Source organism: Populus nigra, chromosome 1, assembly GCF_951802175.1.
Source record: "Populus nigra chromosome 1, ddPopNigr1.1, whole genome shotgun sequence".
NCBI classification, from domain to species: Eukaryota; Viridiplantae; Streptophyta; class Magnoliopsida; order Malpighiales; family Salicaceae; genus Populus; species Populus nigra.
In genome coordinates, this window is record NC_084852.1 from 22,869,026 (window position 1) to 22,885,010 (window position 15,985).

At 35.3% G+C, this 15,985-nt stretch overlaps 2 protein-coding genes across 2 annotated transcripts; one reads left to right on the forward strand and one right to left on the reverse strand.

The window, feature by feature from the left end:
* Nucleotides 1-10,462: 10,462 nt before the first annotated feature.
* Nucleotides 10,463-12,831, forward strand: LOC133677427 (acyl-CoA--sterol O-acyltransferase 1-like). The gene is made up of 2 exons (XM_062099526.1): nt 10,463-10,625; nt 11,662-12,831. The coding sequence occupies exons 1-2, from the start codon at nt 10,463-10,465 to the stop codon at nt 12,585-12,587; spliced, it is 1,089 nt and encodes a 362-aa protein (XP_061955510.1). The 3' UTR covers nt 12,588-12,831.
* A 1,879-nt stretch (nt 12,832-14,710) lies between these two features.
* Nucleotides 14,711-15,985, reverse strand: LOC133700772 (structure-specific endonuclease subunit SLX1). Its single transcript, XM_062124435.1, has 3 exons — nt 15,656-15,985; nt 15,194-15,300; nt 14,711-15,051 (listed from the first exon to the last, which is right to left on the reverse strand). Exons 1-3 carry the CDS (start codon nt 15,889-15,891, stop codon nt 14,858-14,860), a joined length of 537 nt encoding a protein of 178 aa, XP_061980419.1. The 5' UTR covers nt 15,892-15,985; the 3' UTR covers nt 14,711-14,857.

Sequence of the window (15,985 nt, forward strand, 5' to 3'; positions counted from 1 at the left end):
TGTTCTGCCTGAGGCAGACTACATTACTGGTTTTGCCTTAAATTGCTAAATGTTTATTAGTTTAGGCTATGATAATTTTACGTGTAATATTCCTGACTCTGGTGTCAGTGAATATTTAACTACGGATATTTTCAACTCTGGCGTTGGTAAATATCACGTAGCTATAAAAAAAATAAATTTAAATCATTTTTTTTATTCCCGACTCTGGCGTCAGTGAATAAACAAATCAAATAAATTTATTTTTTAAGCATACACATTTTTTATGTAACTAAATAAAAGTAAAATACAATAAAATAAAATAAATTTACATCAGTATCTTTATTCCTGGCTTTAGCGTTAGTGAATAAACCAATAAATTTACTTTATTTTATTTTATTTTTGCATGCATATTTTTTTATTTTTATGTAATTAAATAAAATACAATAAAATAAATTTGAATCAGTATTTTTATTCTGACTCTGGCGTCAATGAATAAAAATAACAAATTCATATTTATTTTTTTATTTATACATACACACATCTTTGTTTTTTTTTTGTTTTTTTTATTTTTTATTTTTTGGGCTGGGCTGGGCCCAGCCAGCCCAGCCCGGCCACTGGCCCAAGCCAGTGGCCCGGCTGGGCAAAGCAAGCAAGAAGCACGCGTGGAGTGGCTCCACGCGTGCATGCATAGTGCGAAGGTAAATTATTTACCTTCGCACTGTGCAACATTACATTCAAAATGAATGTACAAAAAATCGAAAGCAAAAAATGGCTTACCTGTTCTCTGGAGACGGTGGGGATAGTGACAGTGCAGTGGTGCCTCTCGTCTGCCTACGACCTTTCCCTCTGCTTCTTTTTGCTTCTGTGCCCGTATGCTTTATTCTTTCAGCTGCTCCTGAGATGATGATGAAGGTGCCGGCTTTCTATTACTGGTTTGGGTGTCTTTTTTGTGCAGGGATGTCTGCAGAGATGAAGGCTATGGCGATGACAATTCTCTATGTATGCTGTATTTCTTTCCTCTCATTATCTCCGTGTATTATTTCTTTGCTCTGGGTTTTTGCTCTGTTTTCTCTGTTTTTTTCTCCGTTTTTTTTAGGTTAATTTTTCAGTCTTTGCTCTGTTTTTGGGTTCCTTTTTCCGCCTCTGGTGTGCTTACGTTCTCTGCCTTGGTTCCTCCAATGATTTTCGGGTTTTTTTTTCCCTCGCATAGACTGGGATCAATATTTATAGTGTAAGAGTCCTATCACTTGTAAGAAGTAAAGTCTCAATCAAACTCATTCTTTTTTTTTTAAATTCAAATTAGAATCGAATTCAAAATCAGACAACTTTCATTATCTTGAAGGTAAGGATTATCTTGAAAATAAGGATCATTTCGAAAGTAAGGTTTATCTCAAAGATAAGGATAGAATGACAAAAGCACATTATAATCCTTAATTTTCATGCAAGTTGACAAATCACACTTTTCATCGAAATAAGTCTCTAGTCTTTTAATTTTACATTTTAAACCCTGTAAAAATTAAATTAAAAGCCAATGGGCCAAAATTAGGTTATGACAAATAACATTGTCTCATGTTTGAAGCGTGACAGTTGTAGTTCTTTCATGTTTCTGGTATAAACAACTTGTAGTGCATATAAAAACACCAAATCTTGCAATCAGTCATAATATTAATTCCGGCCAACCTCTTAAGGCATCATTTGTCGAGGTTAACCGTTCACTCACCCCGGCCATCCACTTCGAATGCTATCAACCAAAACTAATCAACCGTTTGTCCCGATCATCCCTTCGGATGCCATTAGGCAAAACTAATCATCCACTTGTCAACATTTAAGCATTTGGCAATCTGATATCTAAATTAACACAATACGGTAACATTCATAATAAGGTATTTCATTATTCAAGGTCATCTCTTCAGATGCCATTAGCCGAAGCAAATCAACCATTTGTCAACGTTTAAGCATTTGGGAATCTGATATCTGAATTAACACAATACGGTAATATTCATGATAAGGTATTTCATTATTCAATGTTATTAAAAAGGAAGGTGAAAGTCACCTACCTGCAGTAGAAGCTCTACTCGTGCTCCCTTGTTGTTGTTGTTGCACCACACTGGTGGTCCCTCCTGCAGTCACAGGCTCATTTAATAAATTTTCCGTATTCAAGGATATGTTTTATAATAATCATATCAATAACTAACGAATCTTTCTTTCAATCATTTCTTTCTTTATACTTTATGTTTTTCTCATTACACCCATTAATGTTGTCATCCTTTATCTAACCTTAATTATCATTCATTTCTTTATATTTGAACGGTTACTGTCTGACCTCTACTCAAATTTTTAAGTATATTTAGAGTTATAGAACTCCATTTTAGGCAAGATTGGTCTCGTTGGAAAGTTAAGACACGAGGCTACAAGTTCTATGAGGAAAGGAGAACCCAGTTCTGCCTTTAAAACAGTAAAAAATGCTCATCAAGAAACATTGGACTGTTACTGTCCAACTGTTACTGTCTTGATATTAAACTGTTACTGTCTGACCTCTCCTTAGATTTTTAACTATATTTAGAGTTATAGAACTCCATTTCAGGCGAGATTGGTCTCGTTGGAAAGATAAGACATGAGGCTACAAGTTCTATGAAGAAAGGAGAACCCAATTTTGCCTTTAAGACAATCAAAATTGCTCATCAAGAAACATTGGATTGTTATTGTCCAACTGTTACTATCTTGATATCGAACTATTACTGTCCGACCTCTCCTCAGATTTTTAACTATATCTAGAGTTATAGAACTCCATTTCAAGCAAGATTGGTCTCGTTGGAAAGTTAAGACACGAGGCTACAAGTTCTATAAGAAAGGAGAACTCAGTTCTGCCTCTAAGACAGTCAAAATTGCTCATCAACTAATCAGTCCTTCTGCCTTACAAAGTTAGTGATGACCCAATCCCGGTTGGTGACCCATAACTGGAGTTCTACAGCTCCAAATTGACCCAAGACTATAATTACTATGAATAAACTTGATCTTAATTTCCTCATCCTCCTACTTGAATTCTCTCTAAAAGTTAGGAGACGAATCTATCCAGATTCATGAACCTTTCCATTTACACACAACATTCACAATTTTACTTTTTCTCTTTTATCTCAACCCTTAGCCATATCACATACTGTTTAAGAGTGTCAAAAAATCTTTTTAAGAGCCAATTTATCTTATTTATTTAAATCTTTCACCTTTGATGCATAATTGACCGAAAGCATGGCCTTAAGGAACCAAGAGTTCCTTCACTATTTTCATGCTAATATCATTAAATTCACACAAAACCAATTTTGAGAACACTTTCAATTAATCATAAATAACAAACAAATAATATTCCAAACAATCCATATGGTCAAATTATAATGCATTATTATGAGTATAACATATCCAAATATCAACTTCATCAAATGGTGAAAATTCCAGAAATATGGGTTTAACCAAACTAACCTCAAACTTGCAGTCCTACTATGAGAGAAGCACAACTTCTATACCAAGTGTTTGTTTCTGATCTCCACTGTTCATAATCTAGACAGCATCAGGAAGAACAACATATCCAAATTATAGCCCGATCCGATGGTGGCTGGAGGAGAAAACAGTCGATGACGAAGACTGTTCAGAAGTGTATTTTCCTAGAAATTTTCCTCCCACCATATCTCTCAAACGGGATTGATATAGAAGATCCCTTCGGTGAAACTGTACATGATATGAAGGAGAACAACATATCTAAATATTGTTTTGATTCAATGGTGGAAGGTGGAGTTATAGCTGTCGGATTTTATGCAATCACTATGTCTTCTCTCCAGCTCCTCTCTAAACTCTCTCTTGCTCTTGCCAGTCACTCGAAGAGAAAAATATAATGATATTTATAGTGCTATCATCTTGTTAATTGCACATTTATCCCCACCCCTTTTTATCTTTTGTACATAAACTTCTAACCTTTTGTTATTTGAATATTGACCCCTCTTGGTCTTATGTATTCATTTTATCCCCACAAATATTTTTCTTTTCAACAATTTAGTACTATATTCCCTTTCATTTCATTTATTTCATTATTTTTTTAATCTTGATTTAAGTTTCTTTAATTTAATTTAACTCATTTTACTACTGGTTACATTTCTCATAATTTAATAACTTAGAAAAATTATAACTAGGGGTTTACATTAATAGCTTGCATGTCAGCCCCAACTAGAATTATGTCATCAACATAAATGAGAAGATAAATAAGTGTTGAGCCTTGGTGATAAATATACATTGAGTGATCTACCTAATTACTGATAAAGCCAATAGCCTGCAACTGATTAGTCAATCGAGAGAACCATGCTCTTAGTGCCTAAAAAAGACTATACAAAGATCTTTATAACTTGCAGACGTAGTGAGGCAATTATGGATGGATGAAGCCTAGGGGTTGAGTCATAAAGAAATCCTTGTGTAGAAGGCCATGTAAAAAGGCATTTTGCACATCGATTTGACAAAGATACTAGCCATGTGAAACTGCTAGAGATAACACCAATCTAACAGTAGGTGGTTTAACCACTTAACTAAATGTCTCACTAAAATCAACACCCTCTTGTTGATGAAAACCTTTGGCTACTAGACATGCCTTGAAACATTCAATGTTGCCATCAACTTTTCTTTTAACTTTGTAAACCCATTTGCAGCCAACTAGATTGACATTTGGTGGTTTGGAAACCAGAGTCCAGGTTTCATTTGCTAACAGGGCATCAAATTCTTTGTTCATAGCCTTACGCCAATGATGGTGCTTGACTGCAGTTGAATAGCAAGTTGGTTCTTGGTTGTGTGGTTGGAGTACTGTGGTCATAAGGGCTTTGGGAATTGGATAGCGAAGATGGTGATCAGATATGATTTTTGGTTTGTGGATGTTATTCTTACTTCTTGTGATCATGAGGTGTGTGGTTTGATTCTGCTGCTGAAGTTGAGAAGGTGATGGAGAGGGAACGGTACTAGCCTATAGATGCGATGGAGTAGTATTGCTGACAGGGGAGGTAGAGTTATCATGAAGATAATTGGAAGGACTTGACGGTGAGATCATATATAGATGGCTTGGTACAGGAGTCTGATTAACTGTACCTGTAGAGATAAGAGAACTAGAGGATGATAATTGAAGATTTGGTGGAGAACAATAGGATCGGATTTTATTGTGAGTGAAGCAGATGTAGGGACTGTATAGGGATAAATAGACTCATAAAAAAACAACATGACGGGAGATGAAATTTTTTCCAGTAGAGACATCTAAACATTTGTAGTCTTAATGACCAGTACTATACCCAATAAATATGCAGTTTTTTGATCGAAAATCCATTTTATGTCTATTGTAAGGCATAAATAAGGCCAACAAGCACAACCAAAGGCACAAAAAAAATTGTAATCTAGTTTATGTTTGTGGACCATTTTGTAAGGAGAAATATTGTTTAAAACTGGAGTGGGTAATCTATTAATAATATAAACAGCAGTCAAGAAGGCATTTTCCCAAAATACTTGTGGTAACTTTAAATGATCAAGTAAAGATAAACCTACTTCAACAATTTGACGGTGATGTCTTTCAATTGCACCAGCTTTCTGATAGGTATAGGGACAAGTTATTCGGTGATTAATGCCTTGATTGTGTAGATATTTATGGCAGCTACAAAATTCCCCACCCCAATCTGATTGCAGGGCTTTTATTTTTGTATCAAATTGGCATTCTACAGCATTTTGAAAATAGATAAAAGTTTGATATGCATCAAATTTGAGTTTTAAGGGAAATAACCATAAATATTATGTTACATCATCTAGAAAACTGATGTAGTAACAAGGACCAGTGGTGGATAAAACAGGAGTCGGGCCCTAAGCATATGAATATATTAATTACAAAGGTTTCAAAACAGAAACATGAACATAAACATGTTTAAAGGGTATAGCATGGCTTTTAGCCAACTGACATTCAGAACAAATAGAAGTAATTTTATTACGAGGAGCTAGTGATATAACTTTATTGATGACTGAAAAAGAAGCATGACCGAGGTGGCGGTGCCAAAGTTTGGTAGACACATGAATACTAGATAGACCTTGAGGTTGAAGATGAGCAAGAGATGCTGAGAAGTTGTAAAGACCGTTACTAAGTGGACCTCGATGCAAGATGTTCCCCAAGTAATCCTTCACAAGGAAGAAAGAGGCATGAAACTAAAAAAAAACATTATTATTGAGACAAAAACGATGAACATGTAGAAGATTTTTTTGTATTTCAGGAACACAAAGAATTTGTTTAAGCATAAAAGATTTAGAAGGAGAAAGTGGAAGTGCCACTGTGAATGATTTTCAAACTTGCACCATTAGCCACCTGAATATGATCCTGGCTATTGTCATCTTCATTGAGCAAGTGAATATTGTTTACATTATTAGTTAGATGATGGGTGGATCTAGTATCAGGATGCCACTCATTATCAGCAGTGTGGTAACGTGCATCAACCATGGCTTGAGGTTGGTTTCTAGGATGGTGCTGATCCCGATAAGAAAGATCAAACTAGTGATAGCACTGTCTAGTAGAATGACCTGGTTTAAAACATACCTAACATGTAACAGAAGTTGATGAACCATGGTTACAGGAATTGAAACGCGCGACGACCTCTGCCATGGTAGAAATCAGTTCCTCGATTTAGGTTTTGAAAGTTTGCATTGATGTGAGAAGAGGATGGGTGTTGGTGCAAAAGATGCTTTATAGCCATATTGACTAATGGAGTGGCTTGAAATGGCTAGTTGTTATGATTAATTCGGGACTCATTTATAAGAAGAAGCGAGTAGAGTTCCTTTAAAGTGACATGATTTGAACAAGAGGTGATGATGGAAGCTAAGGAATCATACTCCTGGCCAAGTCCTGCAAGTACGTAGGTAATTATGTCATCAGCTGTGAGAGGTTGTCCAGCAAGAGCAAGTTCGTCAGCCAGTCGTTTGATGGAGAGAAAATATTCATTAGCAGATAAAGCACCTTTGCAAATATTTGCCGGTTGAGTGCAAATTTAAACATCTTTGGCACGTGAAATTGAGGAAAAGGTGCGCTCTAATGCAAGCCAAACTTATGTGATGTGGTATAAGACATGATTTGAGTGAGAACGTCTTTAGTGAGGGAGGCATTTATAGTGGCAAGGATGAGAGAATCCCAACGAAGCCATTGAATATATTGGGATTTGGAATTTTGATACCAGCATCTGTGCTGGGATGAAGAACATCAATTTCTTGTGGGGGAATTAGGATTGTACCATCAAGATAACCAAAAACACCATGTCCTATGAAGTAGGGCAGTGTTTGAGCCTTCCAAAAAGGATAGTTGGAGGAGTTGAGTTTGATGCTAATAGTGAATGAGAGATTGGAGAGGGATGGGATAGTGAGAAGGGGATCAACATAATTATTTGAGGTGGAAAATGAGGAAGTCATTGTGAATCAATAATAAATAGATGTTGGTCTTTTTAGAAGCTTTGATACCATAAAGAAACCAAAGTGGACTGGAGAGAAAGACTTAAAGAAACTGTTGTTTATGTTCTTCTTCAGTACATTCTTCTGCATTCTAGTTGTCTTTAAATAGACTTTGAGTTTTACAGAAATGCAACAACTATCCTGTTAGTTAGCCTATACATTATATACATTTGAAATTGAAAAGCTTGTTATCTTATCTTCTCTTGTTATCTTTATCTCCTTGGTTTCAAGATTCTGTTGTTGGTTTTGAAGAGTTCATATTGACCTGTTCTTCTATCTTATTAACTTGTTCTTCTACAAGGCTTATGTCTTGTATTTATATCTATAAACCCCCATTTCTTTCATCAAGCATAGCCTATGAATGCGTTTGACAAACAACGACACTAAACTTAAAGATGCAAAGAGTACATGGATTTAAAAGCCAACATAACACCTAATAACATCTAAAAAAGAAGACAAAACCCATGGTAGTCCACAAAAATGAGATTATAGGCTAAGGAAAAAAAAAAGGCAAAATGGACATACAATAGGCAACAATATAGAAATCTCTCAACCAAACCATAAACAAAATCACCGGAAATAAGCAATTAACCCTATTATTGAAAAATAAACCAACTTCTAAAAATCCAAAAGAACCCATAATGACCAAGTAAACTAATGAATTAGAAAGACCCTATAAACTAACCAACCAAATGATGAGGTCAATGCGAAGTCAAAACCAAAATTACTTTTTTAGTGATGAACTTGCCCAAACAGTAGACCAAAAATTCCCAACAATAGTAGATTTAAGACGCAAGTTGAAAAAAATGGCAAAACAATAAACTTCCAAGACAATAACATGTAATGTGAAAACAAACATGATAAAACCAACCAAATAATCACCTAATAACCTAAGCCATTGGCTAAAGAAATGCAGCATTTAAAAAAAAAGATAAACATATAGCAATCAAAACCCAGAAAGATAAGGGAAATAACACAAAAAAGAAAAAGAAGACAAATGTAGCTACCAGAATATCTAAAAGGCTTGCCTAATCCCAGAATAAAAATCATACTTCCTAATTAAAAAAAACAACCTCCAAGTTTTAAAAAATATTAATTGAATCAAACAAAAATCTAACTAATCAATAGAAAATGAAAATGCACATGCAACCAACTTGGTCATTACAGATACCTTTGCCTAACGAAGAATTGCATCAACCACCAGAGCTTAAGCATACTCAACAACAAACTATAAAACAAATAAACACCAAAAATAGCATCAACAACCTTCAAGAATGCAACCAGAACACATAAATGCTAACATTCTAAAACCCCAAACTATAGAGAACAAAAAGACCCACCCAACCCAGACAATCAGAGCTCTAGAAAATATCCCCAAGAAACAAAATGATTGTTGTTAATGAAACTATATAAAACTCTAAGAGAGAGAGAAGCAAGTAAATATTTTTTAAACCAACACAAAAATAAAAAAAAAGGATGATTGCCTTAATAATTTACTGTAATTTATGCACTCATCCCATAATGGTTCTTCAGAGTCTTTTAAAAGATAAAAAAACACAACTACATTTGCATTATGTTCTCCATCCATGATTGAACATTGATCGGCATAACTTGATTCATTCTCATTGCATCAATAACTATATTTCTATAAGGTTTACTATTATCATCTATAACTCTATGCATGTTGCTAGAACTAGAAATTGACTCAACCATCCTTTCTACCATGGTCTCATGAGTAACATATGGTTCTCCGTGTACAAACTAACATATGTATCTCTCAATGAACCCTTTTTATAGAAGATGCATAGTTACAATATTTGGATCAAGAAACTTTTTGTTTTTACACCTCTTACATGGACATTTAATATCACCTTCACTAATATTTATCGGATTAGATAAAGCGTAACATTTTAAAATGGAGTTCAAATACAAAATGAGTAGTTTTGCTTTTTTAAAGTGGAGAATCCTCAATAAAATTTGAATCAAAATAGGAATGCTGACAAACTAAGTGTTAGGGTGACTAGATTTATAGTAAGAGGTTGATTTGTGATAAAATTAGGGGTGGGGTTGTGTGCGCTGTTTGTTGCAGAGAAAAATGGAGGAAGAAGAAGAAATGAGGGAGTGAGAGAGGAAGGTCGTTTGTCTGGTCATAAATTAAATAATAAAGATGGATTTAAATCAATCGACAATTCTGTCTGTAAAAATGACATGTCAGTCGGTGTTTTTGTTAATTTAAATTCACCGTAATTTACTGTCGGAAAAATTTCATCGGTGTTTCTATTTGTATTTGCAAATTTTCTGGTTGTGAATTATATAGTGTAATTTGTCTTATATTTTGTATAATTTTTAAAATTGTATTGTGATGAATTATTACAATTATAAAATTTAATTACATTATAAGCATTACATAAAAAAAATCTATACGGTGAACTCTTATATGATTAAAAGAGATTTTTCATGATGAAGGCTAAACTATAATTTTAAGAATACAAAAAACAGATAAACTTTATAATAAGAATCAATTTGTAAATAATCATAATTATAAAGTTTCAAATATTTTTTTAAAAAATTACACGATCTAAGATGAAGCTTTGTAAAATCCTCCAATACATCACAACGGATATTTTTAACCAAATAAAGTAATGAAATAATCATCTTAATTATTCCATTCAATTATAATATTTTTTTTTTATTGAATTACAAAATTGATTATATTATATAGTACATTACATCATACGTACCAAATCAGTACGAAACCACGCTGCAAAGCAAATACTTTCTTTCCCGTTACAAATGGTTGTGTTTTGTTTTCAAAATCTTATGTACAATTAGGCGCCTAATCCACATGGTTGTCACATGAAATACACGGATTATGTGCTTCAGCTATCTCCATTAAATCCAGTTTGAGCTGTATCGTACTGTTAAACAAAAGAAGTTTACGTGTAAATATATAGATAAGGGAAGAACGGAGACAAATAAAATACACACAATGGAGAATGAGACTGCTAACTTCATAAATATTTCGATCTCAGTCTTTGTCCCTACCTGCTATTGCTATACTGTTGGTCGGGTGGTTTCTAAAGGAGCTGCTAGATTCCTATGTTTGCTTCCGATAGTTTTCCTCTTTTCGTATCTTCCTCTCTATTTTTTTTTCAAATTTTTAATTTTTTTTTTTAATATTAAATTTACTGAAGAGTTAACTTCATAATTTATTTTAATTTATTTTTTATGAAGTTATCAAAGTTGATGACCTGACATACAAATTGACAAGTTAACCCAGATTGACTTGAATTGATTCAATATACTGTCGTCTTAATATTTATATAAAAAAAATATTATTTTGAATATTTATTTTAAATCAAATTAGATTTTTACTATTTATTCGGGTAGTTTTTAAACTTGTCAAGTTGACTGAATCAATCCTCACACAATTTAAATTTTTTTCTACTAGAAAAATATGTACAACATCTAAATATGTTTTTGTATTAAAAAAAATAATCCAACCCCAACCAGCAGCTAGGGTAATTAAAATTTTAAAAATGTTTCAAACTCTTTCATCGACCACACAACATACCAACGGATATGAAAATATTATTTTATTTATTATAGAAGAAAATCTTTTATTTTAACTATAAAAAAATATAGTTTAATCGGTTAGATTTTAAATTTGTTCATAAAAAATCATTAATTTGTGTGTTATAAACCTCATATCCACTAGAGATTTATCTAACCATTAATTTCAAGATCTTAAATGATTAATAAAGATGCATGTAAGATGGTCCGGATATCCACAGTTATATATAAAAAAAAAACAGGAGGGCTGGCAGGAAACGGTCCAAGTCACCAACTAAAACTCCCCGGAAAAAAAATAGTCCCTCAATTATGTGTGATGGTCAATTTGGTCGCTATAGCTAACAGTAACACGAACTACAAATCAATTGTTGACCAGTCCCCCTGTTCAAAAAAGGAGATATATAGAAACGTAGATCATGATGAATTACAGAAACATTTTCCATCAGAGACAAAATGGCGAATGAGATCACTAACTTTATAAAGGTTTCGTTCTCGGTCTTTGCCTCCACCTGCTACTGCTATGCTGTTGGTCGGATAGTTCCAAAAGGAACTGCAAGAGTCTTTGTTTGCTACCAATCGTTGGCCTCTTTCTCTATCTTCCTCTCCACCTGCACACCATCTATCTTTCGGGCCTTACAGCTTTTTTCATTGCTTGGCTTGCAAATTTCAAGATCTTACTGTTCGCTTTTGGTGAGGGTCCTTTGTCTTCAGATCCATCAATCTCTCTTGCAAGTTTTGTGTTTGTAGCTTGTTTTCCCATCAGGATCCAACAAAAGCCATCTCCTAGGTCCCGTGACTCCCATCTACAGGACAAAGAGCCTAAAGATGGTAGAAAACATATGAAGTATACAATCAAGGTGTTGCTTTTCGCTATATTGGCTAATGTTCCTGGGTATAGGGAATATATCCATCCACAGATCGTTTCCTTCCTCTACTTTCTCCTTTTATATGTTGAACTTGAAACACTATTCGGTGTGGCCGCGGTTGCGGCTCAAGTTTTGATAGGGCTAGAGCTTGAGCCACCATTTAATGAGCCATACCTCTCAACCTCATTACAAGATTTCTGGGGTAGAAGATGGAATCTCATTGTTTCAAGTATTTTACGACCTGCCGTGTACAAACCAACACGCAATCTTGCTTCACTAGTTGTTGGCAGAAAGTGGGCACTAATTCCTGCCTTCATGGGGACATTTCTTGTGTCAGGACTCATGCACGAGCTGATCCTTTTCTACTATGTGGAGTGTGATCAGAGGTCCCCATGGGAGCTCACATGCTTCTTTCTCCTCCATGGAGTGTGTCTATTAACTGAGATTGCTTTAAAGAAGCAATTTGGTGGCCGATGGCAATTGCCACGGCTGGTATCAGGGCCTCTGACAATGGGATTCGTGTTATTTACCGGCTTTCATCTGTTCTTGCCCTCGTTGGATCGGTGTAAAGCTTTTGAAAAGGCGTATGTGGAGCTGGCTGCATTAATGGCGTTCCTAGGGAAGGAGAGTCAAAGGCTTGCTGATTATTTGGTTCGTATTCCCCATTACAATTGAGGATTGAGTGTTCTACTCCTCCATTAATTGATTGTACTGTATTGACCGAAAATTTTCAGAACCCTCTGAGAGTTGTAATTGATGAAATTAGTACACAGGGGTACTCTTCAATGTGTCTCGTTTCAGTGTACTCTTCTTTCTTGTCTTGCTTATATTTTTCAGAAGGGGAGGGGGGCGACAATCTATTTCATTAGTCACTGAAGTGAGAAAAGATGTTGATGTTTAAAATTGATGAATTTCCCAATTCCATCTACGTTCAGATATGAATTTGATTATCATGTTATAGGCCAGGGGGTTGAAGGCTGGCATGAGAGAAAAAAGGTTTGGAAAAAAGGTAAGAAGTACACTGGTACAAGACAGAATTGGCTTCCAATCCCCACATGGTTGGTAGTAAGTAGGCTTGGAGTTGAACTCGAATGTTAACTTTAAAACTAGAAGCGAGTTTACTTTTAGAAAGCAAACGCATTTTTTTTTTAATCAGAAAAAAACATGTAAAGTATGATAAAAATGAAAGAAAGAAGGCATGTAAAAAATTATTATGAAGAGAAGAACAGCTGAAAGCCGGTAAACAACACGAATCCTATTGTCAGAGGATTTGACGCGTCTCCGAAGGGGGGCAAGTTTTATGTTGGAGATGGGCTCAGACTAAGGGAGTTAAGAGAATAGGTGCATCTTCATGGACAACTTTCAATTCAACAACTTCAAATATTTTATGGCGCGCACTGAAGATGCAAGAGCAGCCAGTTTGGAAACTAAGCATGGCATTAATAAGATAGATATGCAATGGACTGATGGATTCTGCTGCACACCCAAAGAAAAGGAAGAAAATCTTATCATCTTATTGTTGCAAACTCTTAAAAATCTGTAAAAGCTCACACTTGCGTTATATGGTGGTATAGAATTACCATCTTGTACTGGTAATCGATCCCAAGTCTAATAAGGCTGGATATCCGTTGTTGTAGATAATGCACATTGTTTCCATTCACTGCGTCAATTATCCACACTCAGACACTTGATCATAGAGGCGCAGATAGAGTTCTATCTGTGGGTAATAAGTTTTATGGGCCTGGTTCTCCTTTCAAGCCTTTCCAATCTCTAGAAACTCTACCGTTCAGGAACGTGTTGGATTGAGAAGCCTGGACTTCTCGTGATAAGTTTTTCTTGTCTCCATAAGCTTTTGTTAGAAAACTTGTCCGAAGATCTTTACATTTCTGCTTGTCCACAGTTAAGAGATTCGAATAAGACTATCCCCTCTCCGTCTTTTCATAAACTTCACATAGAAGTGTAATCAGATGATTCTCAGACGTATGACTAATCTCCCCTCCCTTGCCTCCTTCACATTGTTTAGGAGTTTCAGGCTGGCTTGCTGCAGTGAAGGAGTTGTATGGTCATTGGAAGCACTTGAGCAGTCTAGCTGCTGGAGATAGAAGGATGCAACAAACTGACAACTTTGAGGCAGATGGGACTCAGATAGACAGCTTGTCTGCACAGGGTAGTAACTGAGACATGCCATTAGCTAATTACCTTTCCAGTAACTTCATGCACACTGACATACTCCAATTTCTGGATCCTTATGCTTGGAAGTTCCCTCTGACTCTTCAAAAGAGGGAACAATGCAGATTTATTTTTCAGATTGCTAGCAACCGGATCGAGTCATTCATACAGATTATGGAAGGTGATAGATAATCTCAAATGTGTTACATTAGCAGACCACATGAATTTGAAATGGTGTGAAGTCTCAATGGTAACCTTGTCAGTATTTGGACTATAAATGGTTATATTACTTTGAAATACTGCTTAAGTGGCTGTCAAATATCAGAATGGGAACTTCACAGACTCCTTTCTCTTTAACACCACCAAATCGATTCAGTTGAGATGGTTTCTTTTCCAGATGACCCATTGTTTCTCACATCCATAAACTATCTTTATACTGGAAACAATTATCTGGAATGCATATCCAGGGAGCATCTAAACCTTACCTCTCCTGAGCAACTGGTTATATTTCATGAATACCTCACTAATTTCTATAAATGTGCAAAACTTCTTCTCTTTGCAATAATTTCACCACTCTTTCCTTCTATCATTTCACATGGTTGCAATTGGAGTCACATTGAAGGAAGATATTGTCAATACAATGAAAAGAATATATTGAATTGTGTCAAGTGTAAATATACAATGATCAAATCATGGTAGGAGTGATATGCAATAGTGTCGCTCAAAGAATGCAATATAACTTAAAATGTGTCGAACGTGATTGCATATTATCAAAATCAGAAAATATTCAATTCCCAGTCAATTTCTAAGTGACTAAGATCAAATGAACCTTTAACCCTATCGAGGGCAATCTTCCTATGTTGCAGGAGTCGGTGCGAGTCCTTGCTGCTCTGCTTCATCTGGTCATCATCTATCCTTTTTCGAGGCAATTTCCTTGAAAAGCTTTTCCATTTTGATTCAAACTTGCAAGCTACAAAATAGAAAATAAAAGGAAGAAAAATCAATAGATTAAACAAATTCATGCCGCAAATATCAAGAAGAAAAATCAAGAACAGGAGTATGAAAATAACTCTCATTGGCATTTGTGAAAGTGGTACAAAGAAGAAACTTACCCTCACTTCGGTCATTAAAACCGCGAATTATGCATGCAGAAATCCACGGCCTTCCTGCACGGGATGCTTTTGCACCTCCTTTAAGCTCGCCATTATGTTGTTTCAAGCTACATTAAAAAGCGCCAAGTTCAACAAGTATGCATTCGTTCATTTCTATATTGCACATACTTGAGCAAGAATAACACAACACATTTGTGAAATTCACAGGTGAGGCAATCGGAGACCGTGCTCAATACAAAAGTCAATACATCTGGTTGAAAGGCATCAGCAATTACCAAATTAACTAGCATGTTATCAAACTTGCCATTGCAGACATGATTAGAGAACTATTTTATTTACTTATTCAAGTCGTGAAATGATTCGTCACCCCTTTAATTTGTAAGAGACAAATTGAAATTGACCCAGATAAGCATTTGCATTGAATTTCAGAAAATAAGAATTGAATCAAAGAAATAAACGCACCGGCGAGAGAAATTGGTGGTGACACCAACGTAAGTCTTGATCGGGTGGTTGGTAGAGAGAATAAGATACACAGACCATGATCTCGATTTCGAATTTAAGCTCGATTTTGCTCGTGTTTTTCTTGATCGGGGCAATGATGAGGATGAGGATGGTTGTTGTTGTTGTGGTGGTGGTGGTTTTGATGAGGATGCTTTAAGTTTTACGGACCGGAACGTCTTAGACAGCGACCTCGTCATCTGGTCCGATGGGATGGATTTGGTTGACCAACGGACCGACCGTTATGTTACGGATACGTATTCGGTCTTGTAATCTTGTTTATTGCACTGTAAT